Here is a 24,784-nt window from a genome sequence, read left to right on the forward strand (position 1 = left end):
AAAAACCAAAAAAGGATTTTAAAAAGCCAATGTTGGCTGGGCTGGGCGGCTCACACCTGTAATCCCGGCACTTTGGGAGGCCCAGGAGGGTGGATCACTTGAAGTCAAAAGTTCAAGATCAGCCTGACCAACACGGTGAAACCCCCATCTCTGCTAAAATTATAAAAATTAGCCCGGTGCGGTGGCGGGTACCTGCAATCCCAGCTACTCGGGAAGCTGAGGCAGTAGAATTGCTTGAACCTGAAAGGAGGAGGTTGCACTGAACTGAGATTGTGCCACTGCACTTCAGCCTGGGTGACAGAGTGAGACTCTATATCAAAAAAAAAAAAAAAAAGCCAGTGTCACATAAGACTGTCCTTCATGAAGCAGTAAAAATTTTTAATTTTATAAACCGTAGGTCCTTGAGTAAAATAATTTTTCTTTTTCTTTTTCTTTTTTTTTTTTGAGACACAGCCTCACTCTGTCGCCCGGGCTTGAGTACAGTGGTGTGATCTCGGCTCACTGCAACCTCTGCCTCCCGGGTTCAAATGATTCTCCTGCCTCAGCCTCCTGAGTAGTTGAAATTACAGGCACGTGCCACCATGCCCGGCTAATTTTTGTAATTTTAGTAGAGACAGGGTTTCACCATGTTGGTCAGGCCAATCTCGAACTCCTGACCTCATGATCTGCTCCCCTCGGCCTCCCAAAGTGCTGGGATTACAGGAGTGAGCCACTGCGTCCGGCCAATAATTTTTCATATTCTGTGTCAGTAAGTAGAAAGTCTGCAAGAATCACTTCTGATACCAAAGCAGCTAGAACGTATTTTGACTTGAAAGACTGAGAAACTAGTTACTCAGATTTGAGTATTTGGCAGGGATTGCCTCAGATATGAATGAAATGAGCCTGTCACTTTAAAGATCCAAAGAACAACACAGACCAATGGATCTTAATGTAACAGTATTCCAAAGTGCATTGATACAGTTTCAGATTCCATCACTGGAACTAATTTTTAAGAAATTATCACTTATCCAAATTTTGCTGTAGTACCAAAGACAAATGAACATCCACAACTAGCAGAAAAGGCTACAAAAACACTTCCCTCTTTTCTAACTTCAAACCTGTGAAAAGGCCAAATTTTCTTCCTATATGTCAAAGAATTTTTTTTTTTTTTTTTTGAGATGGGGTCTCATTATGTTGCCCAGGTTGCTCTTGAAATCCTAGGCTCAAGCGATCCAGCAATAGCTTCCTGGATCTGTAGTGGGACTACAGACACACTCCATCATGCCCAGCTAAAGATCTTTGAATAAACTCTGCAACACACTGAATTCAAAGGAGACATGAAAACCCACTATCTCCTATTAACAGACATGAAGTGATGTGCAAAACTGTAAAACAATGCCACTCATTATTTTGTTTTGAAAAAGTCATTTTTCAGAAGATGTTATTTATGTTAATATTTATTGACTTATTTAATTCATTAAAATGCAATCCCAAAAACTCCAATGTATTTTTTAAATTCTCAGCTTTAATTTCTAAACTAGTATCTATAGATATAAACCCATATAACCAAAAACACTTTGGGGTCCTATGACCAAAAAGCTAGAAAATGCTTGGACTAAATCATTTCTGAGGTACTTACTAATTATAATATCCTGGCATTTCTGAGATGGGTTGTTACAGAAAGAAATTTTGATTTTAGGCCAGGTACAGTGGCTCATGCCTACCATCCCAAGCACTCTGGGAGGCCGAGACAGGTCGGTCGCTTGAGGTCAGGAGTTTGAGACCAGCCTGGCCAACATGGCAAAGCCCCATCTCTACCAAAAAATACAAAAACTAGCCGGGCGCGGTGGCATGTGCCTGTAGGCCCAGCTACTCGTGAGACTGAGGCGGAAGAATCGCTTGAACCCAGGAGGCAGAGGTTGCAGTGAGCTGAGATTATGCCACTGTACTCCAGCCTGGGTGACAAAGCAAAACACAATCTCAAAAAAAAAAAAAAAAAAAAAAAAAAAATTAGATTTTAGAATATTTAAAGAGACTGGGTGCAGTAGCTCATGCTTATAATCCAACACTTTGGGAGGCCCAGGCAGGAGGATCCCTTGAGACCAGGAGTTCAAGACTAGCATAGGCAACATGGTGAGAACCTCCCCCCATCTCTACAAAAATAAAAATAAATTAGCTGGGCATGGTGGTGCACACCTGTAGTGCCAGAGTACAGGAGGCTGAGATGGGAAGATCGCTTCCCATCTTCTGAGATGGGAAGATGCCCAGGACTTCAAGGCTGCAGTGAGCTATGATCATGCCACTGTACTCCAGCCTGAGCAACAGAGCAAGACCCCGTCTTAAAAAACAAACAAGGCCGGCACGGTGGCTCACGCCTGTAATCCCAGCACTTTGGGAGACCGAGATGGGGGGATCACGAGGCCACGAGTTTGAGACCAGCCTGGCCAATATGGTGAAACCCGATCTCTACTAAAAATACAAAAATTAGCCAGGTGTGGTGGCACACACCTGTATTCCCAGCTACTCAGGAGGTTGAGGCAAAAGAATCGCTTCAGCCCAGGAGGCAAAGGTTGCAGTGAGCCAAGATTGTGCCACTGCACTCCAGCCTGGGCGACAGATCAAGACTGCACCTCAAAAAAAAAAAAAAGAAAAAGAAAAAAAAAACCAGGCCGGGCGCAGTGGCTTATGCTTGTAATCCTAGCACTTTGGAAGGTGGGGGCAGGTGGATTGCCTGAGCTCAGGAGTTCGAGTTCGAGACCAGCTTGGGCAACACGGTGAAACCTCATCTCTACTAAAATACAAAAAATCAGCTGGGCGTGGTGGTGTGCACCTGTAATCCCAGCTACTCCGTAGACTTAGGAGAATCGCTTGAACCTGGGAGGCAGAAATTGCAGTGAGCTGAGCGCCACTGCACTCCAGCCTGAGCTACAGAGCAAGACTCCGTCTCAAAAAAAAAAAAAAAAAATTAAAATTTAAAAGAATATTAAAGAGAAAAATCGCAATCAGCAATTTTTAAAAAACATCTTTATTTTTAATCCATGTCAAGTGAGTAATGTGCCCACGTTGTAACAAGGTCCAATGTTGGCACATCTCACACGTGTGTGAATACTCAATAATCCAGCTTATGAACTACAAAAGAATCAAAGAAATATATCTTTAACAAAAAATAAAATCCCCAAATCATAAACAAATTATAAAGTGTGATTCCAAAGCAGTGGAACTCATTTCTGGGTGGCTTCTGGCACCAAACTGGTTACTTTAATGCCACTTCACACATACTGTGAAGACGCGTTCTTTCCAAGATGAGAAAGCAGCGCAGGCTCACACAGCTGACATCAAACAGGATTTTCAGCAATGCCAATTTGGGGTCCTAAATGTCTTCAATGAGAGTGACGTTCCCACATTTTCCCTGCAACCACAGTCTTCCACCCTTGTGTGCCCACCAGACTGATCAGGACCCATGACTAAGCCCTGCTGGGTACACGCACCGGTGTGAGCTAGAGACAAGGACCTTATTAAGCAGCTGCTCAAAGTTGTAGGTTTTCTTTACTCCTCCAAGAAGTTACCGAAAACTCCCTGCAGGTGTGGCTTTTGCAAGAATTAACAGATTTTAAACAGCTTTTTTTCTGCTTCACTGCCAGAATTCAGTTGAAATATATTTTTTGACTGTTGACTTAAATGGAAAACAAAACCGAACCAAAAACTAAAAGAAGACAGTAGGACTAACAAACAGATGCAGGAAACAGGGTAACAGAAAAAAGCCTGGAGAAGAAAGTTAACATCAATAACATAGCTCAGATCAGGATGACTATACTACTTGGTTAGTCATGTTGCAGTTATTCACAGTGAACCATCCAATGTTTAATGAAAGTCACCACTACAACTAAGTCAACATGCTAAATGTGATTCAACCTGTGTTTGATGTGAACTTATCAGCCTGAATGTACTGCAGGGTTTTCTTGTATTGTGCTGGGGGGACTATATAAGCTACTACACTTGCTCGATGTGAGGTACTTCCTGTGCACACACTAAAGGTCCCTGGGTGGGTTTCCCAGGTGAGAATGTTTATAACAGAATAAGGGCTATGCAGGAGGACAGGGGAGGCTCACTAACACGGAAGGGCTTCCTCAAAGTGGTGAGCAGAGGATGAACAGGCCAACTTATGCATGCGGTTCTTTGCACAAGGCAGAGTGGAACATGTTTACGTGGGAATCTACCAAGTAGCTGTGCACAAGGTTGAAATGGAATCTCCAAAGACACTTTTTGAGACAGGGTCTTGCTCTGTCACCCAAGCTGGAGTGCAGTGGCACAAACACGGCCCACTGCAGCCTTGACCTCCAGAGACCAAATCATCCTCCCACGTCAGCCTCCTAAGTAGCTGAGAGTACAGATATGTGCCACCACACCCAGCTAAATTTTTTTTTTTTTTTGAGACAGTCTCACTCTGTCACCCAGGCTGGAGTGCAATGGCATGATCTCAGCTCACTGCAAACTCCACCCCCCGGGTTCAAGCCATTCTCCTGCCTCAGCCTCCCAAGAAGCTGGGACTACAGGCATGCACCACCATACCCAGCTAATTTTTGTATTTTCAGTAGAGATGGAGTGTCACCATGTTGGCCAGGCTGCTCTCAAACTCCTGACCTCAAGTGATCTGCCCGCCTCGGCCTCCCAAAGTGGTTTTTTTTGGTTTTTTGGTGTTTTTTTTTTTTTCATTTTTGTAGAGACAGTGGTCTCTCTAATGTTGCCCAGACTAGTCTCAAACTCCTGGGCTCAAGCAATCCTCCTGCCTAGGCCTCCCAAAGTGGTGGGATTACAGGCCTGAGCCATCGCGCCTGGCCCAAGACACTTTAAATTCTTCTTCCTTCTCCTGGGGATAATTTTGGATTCTCTAGCACTATTCTCATGTAAGAACTGTACAAATTTTTATTATAGATTTTAGCTGAGTTGTTCTCAAATATAAGATCTAGTGATTATTATCTACATAGATTTTATGTTTATTATGATTACTCACCATTTCCAATGTTTGTCCATGTCAGTGGATCCATTATAAGTTCTAAAGGTAACAGAGACTGTGTCTGCTGAACTCTTTTTGTAAAACACCCAGAGCTAAGCATAAAAATGAAAGCTATAAAAGGTACTTTTTAGGATGCTATTTAGAGCACTTAAGAAATGTTTTTCTGTTTAACTTTTTAACTTTTAAAAATATATAAGCAAAATATTTTTTTAACTGGCCATGGTGGCATACACCTGTAGTCCCAGCTACTCAGGAAGCTGAGGCAGGAGGATCGTTTGAGTCCAGGAGTTCAAGTACAGCCTGGGCAACATAGCAAGAGCCCCATCTCTTATAAAATAATTATAAAACTTTTTTTTTTTTTTTGAGACGGAGTCTTGCTCAGTCGCCCAGGCTGGAGTGCGGTGGCGCGATCTCGGCTCACTGCAAGCTCCGCCTCCTGGGTTCTCGCCATTCTCCTGCCTCAGCCTCCCAAGTAGCTGGGACTACAGGCGCCCGCCACTACGCCCGGCTAGTTTTTTTTTGTATTTTTAGTAGAGACGGGGTTTTACCGTGTTAGCCAGGATGGTCTCAATCTCCTGACCTTGTGATCTGCCCGTCTCGGCCTCCCAAAGTGCTGGGATTACAGGCGTGAGCCACCGCACCCGGATATAAAACTTTTTTTAATTAAAAATTAATGAAAGAGGCCTCTGGGCCTGGCCTCTTCCAGACTTTACACCAGGCCAGCCTCTTCCCTTTGCTGAGTTTATCTCATATCCTCTCACTGGAATAAATTACAGCCACACGTACTCTTATGTTGAGTCCTCCTAGTTAATCACCAAACTGGGGGTGGTCTTGGGAACCCCCTACCCAGTTACTTAAAAATAAAGGCAGCCTTAGGCAATACAACCGGAAATCTAGTGCCTAAATGAAATCCCATTTTTCTCTATATTGTTCAGGCTATACCTGAAATCCCACAATCAGTGCTCAGTGTCACTAAACTACAGCTGAAGGAGCCAAGAATGTTTTGCCTAAACAGAAACTTACGGAGACAGGAAGGAATTTTCTTCAAAAGCTGAATAAAAATGTAAGCATCCAGCTCACACAACAGCAAGTTTCTTCTGCCTAGAACTACTGAAGCAGAAGCTGGATGGTTATTTTCCAAGAATGACAAAGAAAGATTCCAATCTGGGAGGGTAGGGTGCATGATCTCTCTAAGACCACTTCTATCTTTAAGATTTACGATCTGGGCCGGGGGCGGTGGCTCACACCTGTAATCCCAGCACTTTGGGAAGCTGAGGCGGGAGGATCACGAGGTCAAGAGATCAAGACCATCCTGGCCAATATGGTGAAACCCTGTCTCTACTAAAAAATACAAAAAGTAGCCAGGCATGGTGGCGGGCACCTGTAGTCCCCAGCTACTCAGGAGGCTGATACAGGAGATTCGCTTGAACCCGGGAGGTGGATGTTGCAGTGAGCCGAGATCACGCCACTGCACTCCAGCCTGGCAAAAGGGCAAGACTCCATCTCAAAAAAAAAAAAAAAGATTTATGACTCTAGCCAGGGGCAGAGGCTCAGGCCTGTAATACCAACACTATGGGAGGCCGAGGCAGGCAGATCACTTGAGGTCAGGAATTAGACTAGCTTGGCCAACATGGCGAAACCCCTTCTCCACAAAAAATACAAAAATTAGCTGGGTGTGGTGGTGCATGCCTGTAATCCCAGCTACTTGGGAGGCTGAGGCAGGAGAATCACTTGAACCCCAGAGGCGGAGGTTGCAGTGAGCCGAGATTGCGCCTGACTTCAAGGCACATAAGCAAGATACAAACAAGTGAAACAGGCTGGGCGCAATGGCTCATACCTGTAACCCTAAAACTTTGGGAAGCCAAGGATGGAAGATGGCTTGAGTCCAGGAGTTCAAGACCAGCCTGGGCAACAGGGCAAGACACTGTCTCTACAAAAAAATTTAAATTAAAAAAAGAAACAGGCTGGGTGTGGTGGCTCATACCTATAATCCCAGACTTTGGGAGGCCGAGGAGGGCAGATCACGAGGTCAGGAGATAGCGACCATCCTGACTAACAGGGTGAAACCCCATCTCTACTAAAAATACAAAAAAAAAATTAGCCGCGCGAGGTGGCAGGCGCCTGCAGTCCCAGCTACACGGGAGGCTGAGGCAGGAGAATGGCGTGAACCCGGGAGGCGGAGCTTGCAGTGAGCCGAGATGGCGCCACGCCACGGCACTCCAGCCAAGGCGACAGAGCGAGACTCTGTCTCCAAAAAAAGAAAAAGAAACAATTAGAAAATATTGAAATACCAAGACATTACAATGTGCAATACACAGTGTACAGGAGTTTAGTGAAGGGAAATATTAGAAGTTGGGAAAAAACTTGATTGAAAACGTGGCATTTTCCCCGGGTGTGATGGCTCACATTATAATCCCAGCATTTTGGGAGGCCAAGGCAGGTGGATCGCTCGAGCTCAGGAGTTCAAGACCAGCCTGGGGAAATGGTGAAACCCCATCTCAAAAACAAAACAAAAAAAGATTAGCCGGGCATGGTGGTGAGCGCCTGTAGTCCCAGCTACTCAGGGGGCTGAGGTGAGAGGATTGCTTGAGCCCAGAAGGTGGAGATTGCAGAGATGTTTCCTGAAAGATCGTGCCACTGCACTCCAGCCTGGGCAACAGAAAGATACCCTGTTTCAAAAAAAAAAAAAAAGTGGCATTTTATCTTGACACAAAGAGAAAGGCAAACTTCAGACAGGTGGAAAAGGGCAAAAGAGCACATAAAAGATAACATGCAAAATCTCAAAGACAGAAACGAGGACAGCACTAATGAAAGCCAGTGAAAAAACAGCCTTGTCAGAAGGTGTGATTTCTAAACGGTTAGAAATAAGCTAGCTGGAGAGGTAAAATGGGACTGAGTCGGAGCAGGCTTTGAAATTAGTAGAATAGTTTGGCTCTTATGTGATAGGAAACAGTGAGCCATTTCAGAGTCCTAGGCAAGCAAAAGATACAAAAAAGAACGTAAGAAGAATCTCGGGGTGGTCACGGTCTCCTTCGATCCATCCCAGCTCTTTGTTCTGCTTACCTCCACAGGCAGCTCAACTGACGTGTTAAAAGCACTTGGGGTCCACTGCTCAGAGATACTGACTTTGACATTGCTAAATGTTTTTCGTGAAGCATGGAGCAATGAATAACTACAAAACAGAGAGAATACAGATGAATGAATAGCAAGGAGAAACGGCATTCAATAAAATCACAGGTATAAGCCCATTTCTTTTATTCAATTGTGTTTTATTTTATTTGGGGGACAGTCACTTGAACCAAAATAGATTCAGAGAGGCTCTCTCAATTTTATTTTAGTTTTTGAGACAGGATCTCCCTCTGTCACTCAAGCTGGAGTGCAGTTATGATCATAGCTCACTGGGCTTGACCTCCCGCGCTCAAGCGAACCTCCCACCCCAGCCTGAGTAGCTGGGATTACAGGCGCACCCTACCATGCTCAGTGCACCTGTAATCTTAGCTACTCAGGCTACAAAAATTTCTGTATTTTTTGTAGAGACAGAGTCTTGCTATGTTGCCCAGGATGGTCTCAAACTCCGGGGCTCAAGTGATCCTCCACCACTTGGCCTCCCAAATTGCTGGGATTACAGGCATGACACTGAACAATTTTAGAATTCTTCTCTTTTTTTTTTTCCTGAGACGGAGTCTCACTCTGTTGCCCAGGCTGGAGTGCAGTGGTGTAATCTCAGCTCACTGCAAACTCTGCCTCCCAGATTCAAGCCAATTCTCCCGCCTTAGCCTCCCAAGTAGCTGGAATTACAGGTGCAGGCCACCATGCCCAGCTGATTTTTGTATTTTTAGGAGAGATGGGGTTTCACCATGTTGGCCAGGTTAGTCTCGAACTCCTGACCTCAGGTGATCTACCCGCCTCGGCCTCCCAAAGTGCTGGGATTACAGGTGTGAGTCGCCATGCCTGGCCAAGAGTTCTTCTCTTTAAAAAAAAAAAAAAAAAAAAGATGAGCCAAGCATGGCAGCTCACGCCTATAACCCCAGCACTTTGGGAGGCTGAGGCAGGAGGACTGCTTGAGCCCAGGAGTTCAAGACCAGCCTGGGGAACATAAGAAGACCTCATCTCTACAAATAATAATAAAAAAATAAGAAGAAGCCAGGCGTGGTGGTTCATGCTTGTGGTCCCAGCTACTCAAGAGGCTGAGGCAGGTAGATCATTTGATTCCGGGAGTCAGAGGCTGCAGTGAACTGTGATCACACTACTGTACTCCAGCCTGGGTGACAGGGTGAGATCCCATCTCAAATAAATAAATAAATAAATAAATAAATAAATAAATAAATAATCATTATTTCTGGTGTCTTTCATAAAGATTAATAATAAAATCTACTCAGCAGAAATATTAAAAAAAAGCTGAGTAACAAGGTCACTTATAGCACGCCTCTAACACCCAATGGCCTGAGGTATGTTATGTTTCTAAGAGAACCGCTTACGATCACCTTTGTTCTCCAGCTCCTGGTTTTAACAAATAGAGGACTTCTCTCTCCAAACAGAGTGATGAAAAGAAGTGAGATATGTTGGCCAGGCGTGGTGGCTCATGCCCATAATCCCAGCACTTTGGGAGGCCAAGGCGGGCAGATCATGAAGTCAGGAGATGGAGACCATCCTGGCTAACAGTGAAACTGTTTCTATTTAGTAGCCAGGCACAGTGGCACGTGCCTGTAATCCCAGCTACTTGGGAGGCTGAGGCAGGAGAATCACTTGAACCAGGAGGCGGAGGTTGCAGTGAGCCGAGATCAGGCCACTGCACTCCAGCCTGCGCAACAAAGTAATATTCCATCTCAAAAAAAAAAAAAATACAAAATAAACAACAACAAAAAAACAGACCAGGGCTTCTCCGCCTCCACATTATTGACATTTTGAGCCGAAATGTTCTTTGTTGTGGAGAGCTGTCCTGTGCATGGGAGGACGTTTAGTAACCTCCCCGGTCTCCACCACTAACTACAAGTAGCACTCCTCCCCGCTCATGACAACCAAAACTATCTTAGACACTGCCAAATGTCCTCTGGAGGGCAAAATAGCCCTCGAGAACTACTATATTAGAGCTATCAAGACTACCACAGAAGGAATAACTAACATTATAAGTGTAGGCCCATCAGTGCATTTGACACTTGCCATGCAATAGCTCCCTCAAAAGAAAAAAAGCAAAAAAAGCAGGAGAGCAGCTTTAGCAACATGCTTACCTGAAGAAGGTGAGCAGGAACACTACAACGTGATGATGGCTGAACCGGGACAGCAGAGACCCTCTTTGAAAAACACTTGGCCAGGCCATGTTCTTCCTGACCTTCCTTCTCACCTTTGACCTTAAAGTTTGGATAGTGAGTGATTTACATCATTTCTTCTTTCTGGAAAGAAAAAACACATTATGGACATTATTAAACCTCGGCAGATTATCCAAAAACTGAATTATTTCGATTTATAGTCACCATATAATCAGGCCTTGTGGGAAAAAATCTCATGGCCTAGTTAACACCAGAAAACTGGATTAATAATTATGTTAAAGGTATTAGGTAGTCCTTTAAAAAAAAAAAAATCCTGGACAAGAGATTATATCTTAATAGAAAGAGCTCATACAAACTGATAAGAAAATCACTCATTCTTACAGAAAAAATGAGCAAAGGAAATAAACAGACAACTCAGAAGAAATGAAACGGCTATTGAACTTAAGAAATCAAAGTTCAATCCCACTGGTAATATTAGAAATATAATTAAGGCAAGAAAACATTTGGATAGTTAAAAAAGATTGTGCTCAATGCAGCTGAGGGTATGATGGTTCCTGAATTCCCATACGCTACTGAAAGAAGTAAAAATTAGTATAATATTATGGGAGGACAATCTAGCCATGTTCATCAAGAGTGTTTGACACAAAAATTCAATTTCTGGGCTGCTCTCTCTATGGAGTGCTGTCCTTTTATTCCTTTACTTTTGAATAAACTTGTTTTCACTTAAAAAAAAATGTATTTCCAGGGATCTATTCCTTAAAAAATACAAGATGTGTTTAGGCCTATAAAAAGTATTTTTCACAAAGTGTTGGAGGAGGTTTTTTAATATTAAAAGAAAGAAGGAGCTGGGCACAACGGCTCACACCTGTAGTCCCCCAGCTATTGGACAGGCTGAGACAAGAGGATCCCTTGAGTCCAGGAGTTCGCGGTTACAGTGAGCTATGATCACGCCACTGCAGTCGACCCTGGGCAACAAAGTGAGACCCCTGACTCTAAGCAAAACAAAACAAAATGATTCAAGACAATGTTCTACACGATCTTCTATTGCCTTGAGGTGAGGTCCCAGTGCAAGACTCTGGGCAAACTGCCTAACCCCTGTCTGCCCCCCAGTATCCCCTCAAAATGAAAAAAAATGTGTCAGTCAACGAAACAGAGAAAGAGGTCGGGCCATTCCTTGCCATCTCCTTCCACTACTTCCAGCAGCTTTTTTTTTTTTTTTTTCTTTTTGAGACAGGGTCTCACTCTGTCGCCCAGGCTGGAGTACAGTGGCACGATCTCGACTCACTGCAACCTCCGCTTCCCAGGCTCAAGCCATTCTCCAGCCTCAGCCTCCCAAGTAGCTGGGACTACAAGCATGAGCCACCATGCCTGGCTAATGTTTGTATTTTTTGTAAAAACATGGTTTCATCACATTGCCCAGGCTGGTCTCGAACTCCTGAGCTCAAAGCAATCTGCCCACCTTGGCCTCCAAAAGTGCTGGGATTATAGCCATAAGCCACTGTGCCCAGCCCCAGTGCCTTTTCATTTGACTGTACTCTCTAAAAGCTGCACCCATTCTCTGATATCCAAGAACAATTAAGCATAGTGTAAGCAGCAAAACTTAATGTCTCCAGTTATGAGTCTGCAGAACCAATTTAAAGATACAATAATAGGGGAATAATTAAATAAATTATGGTATGTCTGAATGGCTGAATCATTCATAATCATTTGCCATGAAGACCTTTTAATGACATGAGAAAATGTCAAGTGAAAAAAAGTGGGAGCTGGTTATGGTTATAAATGTAATCAACTCAACTGTATTTACATAATACAAATAAATAGGGAATATACCCGTTCTCTCTGGGTTGTGAAGTAATGGATAATTTTAATTTTCTTCTATATACTTTTTTCTTAAAAAGCCTACAATAAACATCAATACAATTTTTATAATGGAAACACCCACAGCATTAGGAAAGTACTATAATTTAGGCTGGACATGTTGGCTCCTGCCTGTAATCTCCACACTTTGGTAGGCCAAGGCGGGAGGAACACTTAAGCCCAAGAGTTTGAGAACAGCCTGGGCAACATAGTGAGACCCCATCTCTACAAAAACTAAAAAAAAAAAAAAATAGCCAAGCATGGTGGCTCGTGTCTGTGGTCCCAGCTACTCAGCAGGCTAAGGCAGGAGGATCGCTTGAGTCCAGGGGTTCAAGGAGGCAGGGAGCTATGATCGCACCATTGCACTCCAGCCTGTACCACAGAGTAAGACCTTGCCTGCCCCCTGCCAAAACAAAAAAAGTAATGTAATTTATCCTCATATTCAGGGGAAAGAAATCCATAAAATGGCTTGTATGATAAATATACAACAGTGGTCAAGATAGGGAACACATGCAAGAGCTCCCAACACTCAAGAGAGAATCACAGGGCTTGGCTCTCAGATCTATGTTCACTGGAACTGTTACACTACTTATTTTCACTAGCCACAGCTCAATAGATGCGCCCAAGCCTTAAAGGCTAAGAGATCCAGCAGAAAGGCCATTCTTGCAACTTGCAGATAAAAGAAATAAAGTTGAGGTGGTTACAATTATGTACACATAACAGTTGTTTTCCTTACTGGCTGTGAGCCCTGGGACAGGTCATGCTCTATAAATCACAAGTGGTCATCCATAAAACGGCTTATCTCATTTGAGAGCTGTAAGGCTAAAAGTAACAATGTATGTGACATATTCAGATAAATTATATTAGCCACTGATCTGCCAAGGATTAATTCCAAATCAGTAGAATTTAGCTAATTTCATTTTAAAGTCATTCTTCTTGGAAAATGTTAATAAAATTACGTGCAGAGTAGGACAATAAAATTCCACTCACAAAATGTAAATAAACTTCCTGTCTATAATTCCAGGAAGTTACAAAAACAAGAGCTATTAGTGTTATGACTAAATTTACTTCCATCCTGAAAATTAAACATGAAACCCAAGTGGAAAAACTCAAAACTTTAATCGTTCTCTATGAATCGTAGCTCTTTGAACTGGACACTTTCCCACCTCAAAACACTGTAGTATGTACTCCAGGAAAGGGCATGGGATATGAAATTCAATAATGTATCATGTAAAATCATAATTCCAAAAATAAATGCTCCAACAGATTGAAATTACAGCACATTGGCAATAGAGCTGCATAGTCTAAGGCTGCACACTTATATTAGTAGCTTTAAATAACTACCAAGATATTTGAGGCCATTTGGATTTAGTTTCTAAATAGACGATCTTTTCTTAAGTTACAATGATTGGGCAGAAAAGGCTTAATATGCACATTGGGCAAACAGGCTTTATTTTATTCTTTTATTTATCTATTTTTTTCTGAGACAGAGTTTGGCTCTGTTGCCCAGGCTGGAATGCAGTGGCATGATCTCAGCTCACTGCAACCTCTGTCTCTCAGGTTCAAGAGATTCTCCTGCCTTAGCCTCCCAAATAGCTGGAATTATAGGCGCCCGCCATCATGCCTAGCTAATTTTTGTGTTTTTAATAGAGACGGGGTTTCATCATGTTTGCCAGGTTGGTCTCAAACTCCTAACCTCAGATGATCTACCATCCTTGGCCTCCCAAAATGCTGGGATCACAGGCGTGAGCCACCATGCCCAGCCTGATTGATCGATTGATTGACTGATTGAGACAAGGTTTCATTTTGTCACCCAGACCGGAGTGCAGTGGCACAACCTCAGCTCACTGCAGCCTTGACCTCTCAGGCTCAAGCAATCCTTTGGGAATACAGGCGCACATGCCACCACATCCAGCTTATTTTTTGCATTTATGTTAAGTCGGGGTTTTGCCATGTTGTCCAGGCTGGTCTTGAATTCCTGGCCTCAAGCAATCCTTCCACCTTAGCCTTCCAAAGTGTTGAGACTACAGGCGTGAGCCACCTCGCCCAGGAAAATAGTTGTAAACATTCACCTGCTGTGTGCATAATGACATTTAAGATAAATACTGTAACATTTGATCCTATGCAATAGTAATACCTTGCACATGTATCCTACCTATCACAGAAGTGATTGCCAATCATTCATGAGCTCAGGGACCCTGGGGTGTACAGGAGTTTGTGTCAAGTCTGAGTCCATCAAGCACGTCCTACTTTTTGAAGAATAATCTCTTTACCACTCTAAATATACACTGAACAAGAGTGTAACATGTTTCAAGTATGTGTAAATGCTGTTATGATTAATAAAACCAAATTTCAAAACCAAATTTCATTTGAGCATTTCTGAATTCATTGTAGCTTATCATTTAGTATTTTCTCAATAGGTGAATTTTTATTTCTTAAAGCCGACAGCACCGGTATTCTCAGGCAGTTTCCCAGCCAAGCACTAACCAGGCCCCACCATACTTAGCTTCCAAAGTCCGACAAGGCAGCCCATGTTCAGGCTGGTATGCAGGGATGGTTGCAGACTCTATTAACAAATACTGAATACACAATTATCAACTGATAGTTGACAGCAACAAGATTTTTAACATTAGAGTATTTTTATTTGACAAATAAAATTGTATATATTTACCATGTACAACATGTTTTAAAATATGTGCGCATTGTAGAATGGCTCAGTCAAGCTAGTTAATGTATCCATTACCTCACCTACTTATTTTTTGTGGTGAGAAAACTTAAAATCTACTCTTTTAGCAATTTTCAAAATAGAGTACATTGTTATTAACTACAGTCACCGGTCGGGCACAGTGGCTCACAGTGGCTCACAGGCCTGTACATCAGCACTTTGGGAGGTCAAGGCGGGTGGATTGCTGGAGTTCAGGGGTCTGAGACCAGCCTTGGCAACACAGCAACACCCTATTTCTACAAAAAATACAAAAATATTAGCCAGGTCGGGTACAGTGACTCACATCTATAATCCCAGTACTGTGGGAGGCCAAGGCGAGTGGATCACTTGAGGTCAGGAGTTTGAGACCAGCCTGGCCAACATGGCGAAACCCCTGTCTCTACTAAAAATACAAAATTAGCCGGGCGTGGTGATGCACACCTGTAATCCCAGCTACTCAGGAGGTTGAGGCACGAGAATCACTTGAACCTAGAAGGCGGAGGCTGCAGTGAGCCGAAATCATGCCACTGCACTCCAGCCTGGGCAACAGACCAAGACTCCATCTAAATATATATACATATATTAGTCCGGTGTGATGGCGCAAGCCTATAGTCCCAGTCACTCCAGAGGCTGAGATGGGAGGATCACCTGAGAGCTAGAGGCTCAGTGAGCCGCGATTGCGCCACTGCACTCCAGCCTGGGTGACAAAGTGAGGGCCTGTCTCAAAAAAACAAAGCCTGTAGTCACCATATTGTACAATAGTTCTCTTAAACTTATTCCTCCTAACTGAATTTTTTAATCCTTTGGCCAACATCTCCCCAAACCCCCATTAGAATTATTTTAAAAGACCAAAAAAAAAAAAATCCTTGTTAAAAATAAGATTCTGGACAGGCATGGTGCCTCATGCCTGAAATTCCAGTAATTTGCGAGATCGAGGTAGGAGGACTGCTTGAGCCCAGGAGTTTGAGACCAGCCTGGGAAACATGGCAAAACCCCGTCTTCACAAAAAATACAGAAAGTAGCCAGGGGTGGTGGTGCGTGCCTGTGGTCCCAGCTACTCAGGAGGCTGAGATAGGAGAATCACTTGAGCCTGGGAGGCAGAGGTTGCAGTGAGCCGAGATTGTGCCACCGCATTCCAGCCTGCACGGCAGAGTGAGACCCTGTCCCCCTCCCCACCCAACCAAAAAAAAAGGATTCCTTTGCTTCCATTCTCTCCAGGAAAAAAAAAAAAAAAAAAAATATATATATATATATATATATAGTGGTAAGATTCTTGCCATCAAATAAAATCCAGAAAACCATTGGCCGGGCATGGTGGTTCACACCTGGAATCCCAGCACTTTGGGAGGCCGAAGCAGGCAGATCACGAAGTCTGGGGTTTGAGACCAGCCTGGCCAACATGGCGAAACTCCATCTCTACTAAAAATAAAAAAATTAGTCGGGCGTGGTGGCAGGCGCCTGTAATCCCAGCTACTCGGGAGGCTGAGGCAGGAGAATCGCTTGAACCTGGGAGGCAGAGGTTGCAGCGAGCCAAGATCATGCCACTGCACTCCAGCCTAGGCAACAAGAGCAAAACTCTGTCTAAAAAAAAAAAAAAAAAAAATCCAGAACCATAACCTTCTACTTTCCAAAGCAAGTTCACAATCACTAACTCATGTGATTTTTGTAGTGAAGTTTTTCCAGTTTTTCTTAGTCCTAGAGGACTACCCCATCAAAAATGGTAATTTCCAGAATGGAACACAATAGTGAAACTGCCTTTGCAAAACTATAACTGAGGAGATTATGACAGTGAAAGCAATCAGAGCTAACCGGCCCTACTTGCTTCTAACCCTTAAGCTGTCCTTGTTCATTCCTGGGCATAGGCTGAACTAACTTTAGGAAGGAATTCAGTTCATGGTTTGACTCTGAAACAAAATTGATAACAGACCCCCTTCTTGCCTGGGGTCCAGTCTGCCTTTGCAGGACTAACCAATTAGCTACAAGATTAGAAATTACATTTAGGGGTCATGCAGCCTCTGGCTCCAAGGGTCAGAACCTCCCCAAATTGCTCCTGGGGAAAACATCACTATTGTAAAACTTAAGATCAGTGCTTGAGATATTTTGCGGCCCCTGCACTGGATGGATCAGCTGACACCACCCAGACCGGTAACGTGGCTCAACCAGCTCTGCCATCCCACCCAGGAACAGAAGACAGCAAGAAAAACTCCGTTCAGCCCGCGATGACTCCATCTCCAACCTGACCAATCAGCACTCCCCACTTCCCAAGCCCCTACCCGCCAAATGATCTTTAAAAACTCTGATCCCCGAATGCTCAGGGAGACTGACTTGAGTAATAATAAAACTCCCATCTCCCACACAGCCGGCTCTGTGTGAACTACTGTTTTGCCATTGCAATTCCCCAGTCTTGATAAATTGGCTCTGTCTAGGCAGCAGGCAAGGCGAACCCATTGGGCGGTTACAATAGTGTGCAATCACTGCTTAGTAAAAGATGACTTCGCACTGCAGCAACACGTCCAGATGGAAGGCAATGCGCTGCCTTCTACAACACTGCTTTGGGATATAAAATTTCCCCCAAACATTATTTCTAATTTCACTTTCTATAGTGGTATTTAGAGTCCTTTCCAACCCAAATATAAAGCTGTTCTTCAGAGGCCAAGGCAAGAGGAAAACTTGAGGCCAGGAGTTCAATATCAGCCTGGGCAACAGACCTTGTCTCTATAAAAAATTTAAAATTTTGCCAGATGTGGTGGCATGTACCATAGTCCTAGCTACTAGGGAGGCTGAGGCAGGAGGATCACTTGAGGCCAGGCCTTCAAGGCTGCAGTGAGCTATGACAATGCCACTGCACTCCTGCCTAGGTGACAGAGGAAGATCCTGCCTCAAAAAAAACAAACAAAACAAAAAAACCTAACTGTCTCGTATGAGGAACTCTCTGAAGAAAGTCTACTGCAGAGTGGGCAGGGGAGGGGTCAGCAGGAAAAGAGATGACATACGTGAAGCCACCACACACCCACTCTGCCCCATTCATCTCTTCTGCCCAGCCTTCCCACACACCCCACCCCCAGCCCTTTTGACCACGCCATCTGGAAACAGAGATACACGGTTAGCAAGCCCCGTATCCTTGCTCTCTGGAAACCTAGTTACATGGGTAGCAGGCACCATATCCTTACAAGACTCCAGACACTTCCCATACCTTCACTTCCCCTAACGCCTCTCAAGAGGGAAAATCTTCCCTCCGGCAACCTACATGCCTCAAGGACACAAGGGGTCCAGGTTGTCTTTGCTCCCCAAGGCCATTTCTGGAGCGTCTTCCTGCCAAGAACCCCCTTCTTTGAAACTCACACCTTGGGGCTCTATAGCCTGCTGTTCCCCATAGATGTCAGAGACTGATCTCGCCCGCATCCTGAGCCACGGTCACCCAACCTCCATCCCCAAGGCCAGGTGGATAAGTTTCCTCCTGGGTCTCTCAGTTCCAGTTCTCTTCACCACCACCCTTCTCCTCCATCCCACAATAAAAACCCACGCAAGGCTGAACCCTGGTAACCGGATTTCAAACCTTCTACTTCCTTTCCTTGCAGATCACTTACCTGAATACACCACACCTCAACAGTCATTTGACCTCAACAAGGCTCCCAATTCAGTAGCCTCGTTTTTCCCTTATCCAGCCCCGTCTTGTCCTCATTTCCTGCCTTACCAACTTAGAATCTACAGTGCACTTCCTTGTCTCTGTCCTCCTCCTTCCCTGCACCCAAGCAGCTGAGTTTTGCCACAGAAAAACCACTCGAGCAGGCTGATTTCACTTTTTAGATTCAAAACCACAAACCTCAAAGGGCATGCAATACTGCCCAGCAAGCCTACTACACTTCCAAGTAATTTTGCTTTCTCAAACTGAGACAGCGATTTCACACTTCTCTTTTTAAACTTCCAACATCTTTCTCTCCTCCTTCCTAGGGTATCATGCCTTTATGTCAACAATTCTCAGATTCATGGCTCTAACTTAGACCCTCCAGGATCCAAATGACCACTTAATATCCCTCCATAGATCTAAAACAGAACTCTTAGGCCAGGCTCAGTGGCTCACGCCTGTAATCCCAGCACTTTGGGAGGCCAAGGCAGGCAGATCACTTGAGATTAGGAGCTCGAGGCCAGCCTGGCCGACATCGTGAAACTCCGTCTCTACTAAAAATACAAAAATTAGCCGGTCACGGTGGCATGCGTCTTGTAATCCCAACTACTCGGGAGGCTGAGGCAGGAGAATCGCTTGAACCCGGGACGCAGAGGTTGCAGTGAGCCGAGATCAGGCCACTACACTCCAGTCTGGGCAACAGAGTGAGACTCCGTTTCAAAAAAATAAGATAAAATAAAACACAACTCTTCACTTCTCCCTCCACATCTATCCCTCCCATGTGGAGTTCTAATTAGAGAAAAAGGAGTCAGGCTGGTGGGATCAGGGGAAACCAAAAAGAATAAGCAGATAAACTAAGTCTGCCTTTCTTCGTGGTCCAGGACACACACCCCTTTTGCGCAAGTAACTTACAATCTTCCTGCACCCAGTAATCACCAGACGCTCAGCTGAGAGAAAAATGCAACTTAGCTCACTGCAACCTTATCGTTATCTGTACTGCACAAAGCCCTCTTCAGCACACAGCACCATCCTATAAAATCTCCAGCAAGCCTTCATCTCCTTGTAGTCAGCTCCTCTCTTGCAAACATACTCTCCTACCTTCTCTAATAAATCTGCCTTTCTATACCTATAACTGCCTTGGCAAATTCTTCTCACCGCCTACACCACCAGGCCAGATAGTCACTGATCACCTGCAACATTTTGGTGGCCTGTACGGGAAACTCTCCTTAGGGAGAACCCTCTCCCCTCCCTTTCTCCTTCCCAACTTGGAACCCTCAGTGAACCAGCATCTAAGCAGGAAGATAACTGAAGGTCCTGGCTGGAGCTACACTCCAGTGGGACTGAAAGGTGTCCATGTAACCTCCACCAGCCCAGATAGTCGCTAATGACCTGCGACATCCCTTGGTATTCCATCTCAGCCATTTGTTACAGTCAACCAAGGTAACTACGAGGTAGCCTTTACTTCTTTTCCCTTAACTTCTACATCCAATCCATTACTAAATCCAGTCCTTTTCACCTCCAAAATATATCCCAAATCCCAACATCCAGATGGATAAGCTCACTCCCCAGCCTCTTGGTTCTGGTCCTCTTCACCGCCACTCTCTCTTCTCCATCCTCACTGCCATAGCCTAAGATAAACCACCAGCAGCATCTCCCACCTGCCTACCTCGACAGGTTCTGCTTAAAACCCTTTACTGCCTTCCCAAGACTCAGATAAAAACAGATTCTTTGCCACAGCCTTCAAAGCCTGTCTAACCTCTGCAGGTAAATAGGATGCTTAGGGCTGGGGAGGGACTGGGCTGACAGATGGGTTGGTACATATGGAGGAGGAGCCTGCTGGAGCCAATAACTAAACTGCAGAGGTTGGGTTTTGTTTTATTTCATTACTTTTCAACCGGTATTATATGCCTAAGGTATAAAATTCAAAGGATATGGCTTGGCACAGTGGCTCACTCCTGTAATCCCAGCACTTTGGGAGGCTGAGGTGGGCAGATCACCTGAGGTCAGGAGTTTGAGACCAGCCTGGCCAACACAGGGAAACCACGTCTCTACTAAAAATACAAAAATTATCTGGACACAGTGGCATGTGCCTGTAATCCCAGCTATTCAGGAGGCTGAAGCAGGAGAATCATTTGAACCCAGGAGGTGGAGGTTGCAGTGAGCTGAGATCACGCCACTGTACTCCAGCCTGGGCGACAGAGCAAGACTCTGTTCCAATAAAAAAAAAAAAAGAAAAAAAAACCTCAAAGGATACAACTCCCTCCTGTGTTCTCGGTCCACCCTGATCTCCTAACCAGTTTTTTTCATATCTTCTTTCTTTCCTTCAGGGGCACAATCTGTGCCTCTGGACACACACCAGACAGAGCCCCCAAGATCACACATGCAAGCACACAGCACACACTATCTGCTGTGCATTTTCTTCACTTACCAGAGGTTGGAGGTCCATCCATATAAGCACCCGCAGAGCTGCTGCACTTTTCTGAACACATGTGCCATCCTCCCTGACATGAACGAATCTTTAGATATTTAACTAGTCCCCCACTGGGCAGCTGGGTGGTTCCCAATCCTTTACCAGGCTGCCTGGTGAGGATCTAGCCTGTCTCCTTTCTACTTTGCCCACTTACCTCCCACCCTCACCACCACCACTGTCTCCCCACACCAAATCCCTCTCCTGTCCCTGAACCCATCAAGCCTCCTCTTGCTTCGGGCTTTGTGTTTGCTGTTCTACAAGAGAAGTGCTTTTGTCCTGCTTCTTGGCAAACGGCTTGCTCCTTTTCTTGGCTAGTCAATGAAATGTCACCCCCTAGAGTGACCTCCCTGACCACCCCATCTAAAATGGTCTCCCCTGGTTACCACCTCTCTCATCTCTTTCATCATTTCTTTCCTTCAGAGCATTTCTCCCAATTATCTGGTTTAATTGTTTCCATGTCTACTGTTCATCTGTAAGCTCCATAAAAGCAGTGGCTCTCTCTGTCCTGAGTCCCACAGCTACATCCACAGGACCCAGCAGAGCACTGAGAATGATCAATAAAGATCTTTTGGGCTGGGCGCAATGGCTCACACTTGTAATCTCAACCCTTTGGGAGGACAAGGCAGGCAGATGGCTTGAGCCCAGGAGCTCGGGACCAGCCTGAGCAATATGGTGAAACCCTGTCTCTATAAAAAACACAAAAATTAGCAGAGCATGGTAATTTCCCATCCTCAAAAGGATGGGAAAAATAGCACACCTGTAGTCCCAGCTACTCAAGAGGTGGAGGCGGGAGGATCACTTGAATCCGGTAGGTGGAGACTGAAGTGAGCCAGGGTTGCACCATTGCACTCCAGACTGGGCAACAAAGTGAGACCCCATACAAAAAAAAAAAAAGTTTTTTTTAAATCAATGAATTGGCTGACTGAAGGCAGAACACTGAATGCTTACAAAGTACCAGGTACCATGCTAGGTGCCTACCATGCATTACTGCATTTAGTTCTCTCAGTATTTTACAGATGAGAAAACAGATATTAGAAAGTAATCTCTAGGTCTGGTCCAGTGGCTCACGCCTATAATCCCAGCACTTTGGGAGGCCAAGGCGGGAGGATCACTTAAGCTCAGGAGTTTAAGACTAACCTTGGCAACATAGGGAGACCCCATCTCTACAAAAAATACAAAAATTAGCCAGTCGTGGTGGTGGACACCTGTGGCCCCATCTATTTGGGAGGCTGAGGTGGGAGAATCACTTGAGCTCGGGAGACTGAGGCAGCAGTAAGCCATGACTGCACCACTGCACTCCAGCCTGGGGCAACAGAGCGAGACTCCATCACAAAAAAAAAAAAAAATTTTGAGACAGGGTCTCGCTCTGTCACCCAGGCTGGAGCACAGTGGCATGATCTTGGCTCACTGCAACCTCCACCTCCCAGGTTCAAGCAATTCTTCTGCCTCAGCCTCCCAAGTAGCTGGGACTACAGGCATGCACCACCACGTCCAGATAATTTTTGTATTTTTAGTAGAGACAGGGTTTCACCATATTGGCAAGACTGGTCTCGAACTCCTGACCTCGTGATCCACCTGCCTCAGCCTCCCAAAGTGCTAGGATTACAGGTGTGAGCCACTGCACCCAGCCCTCAAAAAATTTTTTAAAAAAGAAAGCAATCTCTCTTAAGAGATGGAGTGCACGTTCCAACTCAGACCTAATTCTAGATCCTATGTTATATCATTTAAGGGGAAAGGTTAAAATAGAAAATACTCCAAGCTGGTTAAAATAGAAAATACTCCAAGCTGGGTAAAATACAGTAGTTAGAGCTATCACACCCTTCATGCATTAAAAAAGAGCTATAAAGCCAGGCAGGTGGCTCACGCCTGTAATCTCAGCACTTTGGGAGGCCGAGGCGGGTGGATCACGAGGTCAGGAGTTCAAGACCAGCCCGGCCAAGATGGTGAAACCCTGTCTCTACTAAAAATATAAAAATTAGCCAGGAGTGGTGGCAGGTGCCTGTAATCCCAGCTACTTGGGAGGCTGAGGCAGAGAATTGCTTGAACCCAGGAGGCGGAGGTTGCAGTGAGTTGAGATGGCGCCACTACACTCCAGCCTGGGCAACAGAGCAAGACTGTCTCAAATTCAAAAAAAAAAAAAAAAAAAGAGCTATGAATAAATAAAAATAGGCTGGGTGCAGTGGCTCATGCCTATAATCCCAGCACTTTGGGAGGCCAAGGCAGGTGGATCATTTGAGGTCAGGAGTTCTAGACAACCCTGGCGAATATGGCGAAACCCTGTCTCTACTAAAAACACAAAAATTAGCCAGGTGTGGTGGTGGGTGCCTGTAATCCCAGCTACTCGGGAGCCTGAAACAGGAGAACTGCTTGAACCCGGGAGGCGGAGGTTGCAGTGAACCGAGATTCCCCTACTGCTCTCCAATCTGGGCAACAGAGCGAGACTCCGTCTCAAATAATTAATAAATAAATAAATAAATAAATAAATAAATAAATAAATAAATGAACTAGCACACCTAAACTCAGAGGTATACACAAAGGATGGGAAAAATAAACAACTTACTGGTAAGAGTGGTTCTCTTACTCAAAGGAGAGGGGCATTAGGTGGGCAATTACCTCCCAGACTTCATTTTTTTTGTCTGCAGAGTAAAAAGATTATGTGTATTCAAAGTGTAAAGAAGAATGTGGGAAATTATTAAAAGGATAGTTGAGCTCACCCTTTTTACAGTATTGTATATGTTGCAGTTCAGCATCTCAATGCTCACACTCATACAAGTATCTTTTTTTTTTTTTCCAAAGATGGGGTCTCACTCTGTTACCCCGGCTGGAGTGCAGTGGCGTGATCATAGTTCACTGCAGCCTCAATCTCCTACCTAGGCTTAAGCGATCCTCCTGCCTCAGCCTCCAAAGTTGCTGGGACTACAGGTGGGCACCATCACACCTAGCTAATTTTCTTAGTTTTTATAGAGACAGGGTCTTGCTATGTTGCCCAGTCTGGTCTTGAATTCCTGGCCTTAAGAGATAGATCCTCCTGCCTCAGCCTCCCAAACCCCTAGGATTATGGGCGTGAGCCACTGCACCAAGCCACAAGTATCTTTTTTATCCCACATTATCTTATATGAAGCCATTAACTTGTACCGCATAATCCTTTTTATTCATAACTCAAGTCTTCCTGTAATTTTTCTCTCTTCTTAAATTGTCTCATTACCACAGACATAAAATACCTGGCATTTATCTGTAAATATCTCTCATCTTATTCCAGGGTTTCCAAAACCACATTCCTCCTCCCTGTTTTTGGACATGTTTCAAAGACAACTAGTTTTCAAGATAAAAATCTTTTCCTCTTCTACACAAAGGATTTATAATCTAGTTAATGGTCACTGTAGTGACATGACATTAACACTGATGAACAGAGACAAATCAGAACCTTAAACAATGAACAAGGCAGTTGATCCTGACAGCTAGAAAGCAGCAAGACACTGTTGACTTAACTTTTATAAAGTTATTGTTTCCGGGTCACCTTCTTAGGCAGAGACTGGAAATCAAAGACTAATAGAAGAATGGTGTCATTCAAGAGACAAGCCAGGTACGGAATCTAAGACCCTCCACTTAAGCAGCTTCTCTGAATCCCAATTTCTTTTTTTCTCTTTTCCTTTTTTTTTTTTTTTTTTTTTTTTTTTTTTTTAAGACAGAGTCTGAGGCCAGGCGCGGTGGCTCACGCCTACAATTTCAGCGCTTTGGGAGGCTGAGACAGGCAGACCATCACGGCCACCATGGTGAAACCCCGTCTCTACTAAAAATAGAAAAGTCAGCCGGGTGTAGTGACAGGCGCCTGTAGTCCCAGCTACTTGGGAGGCTGAGGCAGAGCAAT

At 44.5% G+C, this 24,784-nt stretch overlaps 1 protein-coding gene and 1 non-coding gene across 7 annotated transcripts in view; both read right to left on the minus strand.

Moving 5' to 3' along the window:
- The window catches only part of SLC37A3 (solute carrier family 37 member 3), a 62,438-nt gene that overhangs the window by 36,190 nt on the left and 1,464 nt on the right, over positions 1-24,784 (minus strand). For all 6 annotated transcript variants that reach the window (XM_037991163.2, XM_037991160.2, XM_037991162.2 and 3 more), the window contains exons 2-3: positions 10,222-10,383; positions 8,057-8,165 (exon numbers count right to left, since the gene is read on the minus strand). In XM_037991163.2, the coding sequence (XP_037847091.2) occupies positions 8,057-8,165; positions 10,222-10,310 (198 nt within the window). In that variant the 5' untranslated portion in view covers positions 10,311-10,383. The remainder of the gene's footprint in view (positions 1-8,056; positions 8,166-10,221; positions 10,384-24,784) is intronic.
- Positions 3,019-3,120, minus strand: LOC119621641 (small nucleolar RNA U13). Its single transcript, XR_005238185.1, has one exon. It is a non-coding gene; the product is annotated as a small nucleolar RNA U13 (small nucleolar RNA).

This window comes from Chlorocebus sabaeus, chromosome 21 (genome assembly GCF_047675955.1).
Source record: "Chlorocebus sabaeus isolate Y175 chromosome 21, mChlSab1.0.hap1, whole genome shotgun sequence".
In the NCBI taxonomy this organism is placed as follows: domain Eukaryota; kingdom Metazoa; phylum Chordata; class Mammalia; order Primates; family Cercopithecidae; genus Chlorocebus; species Chlorocebus sabaeus.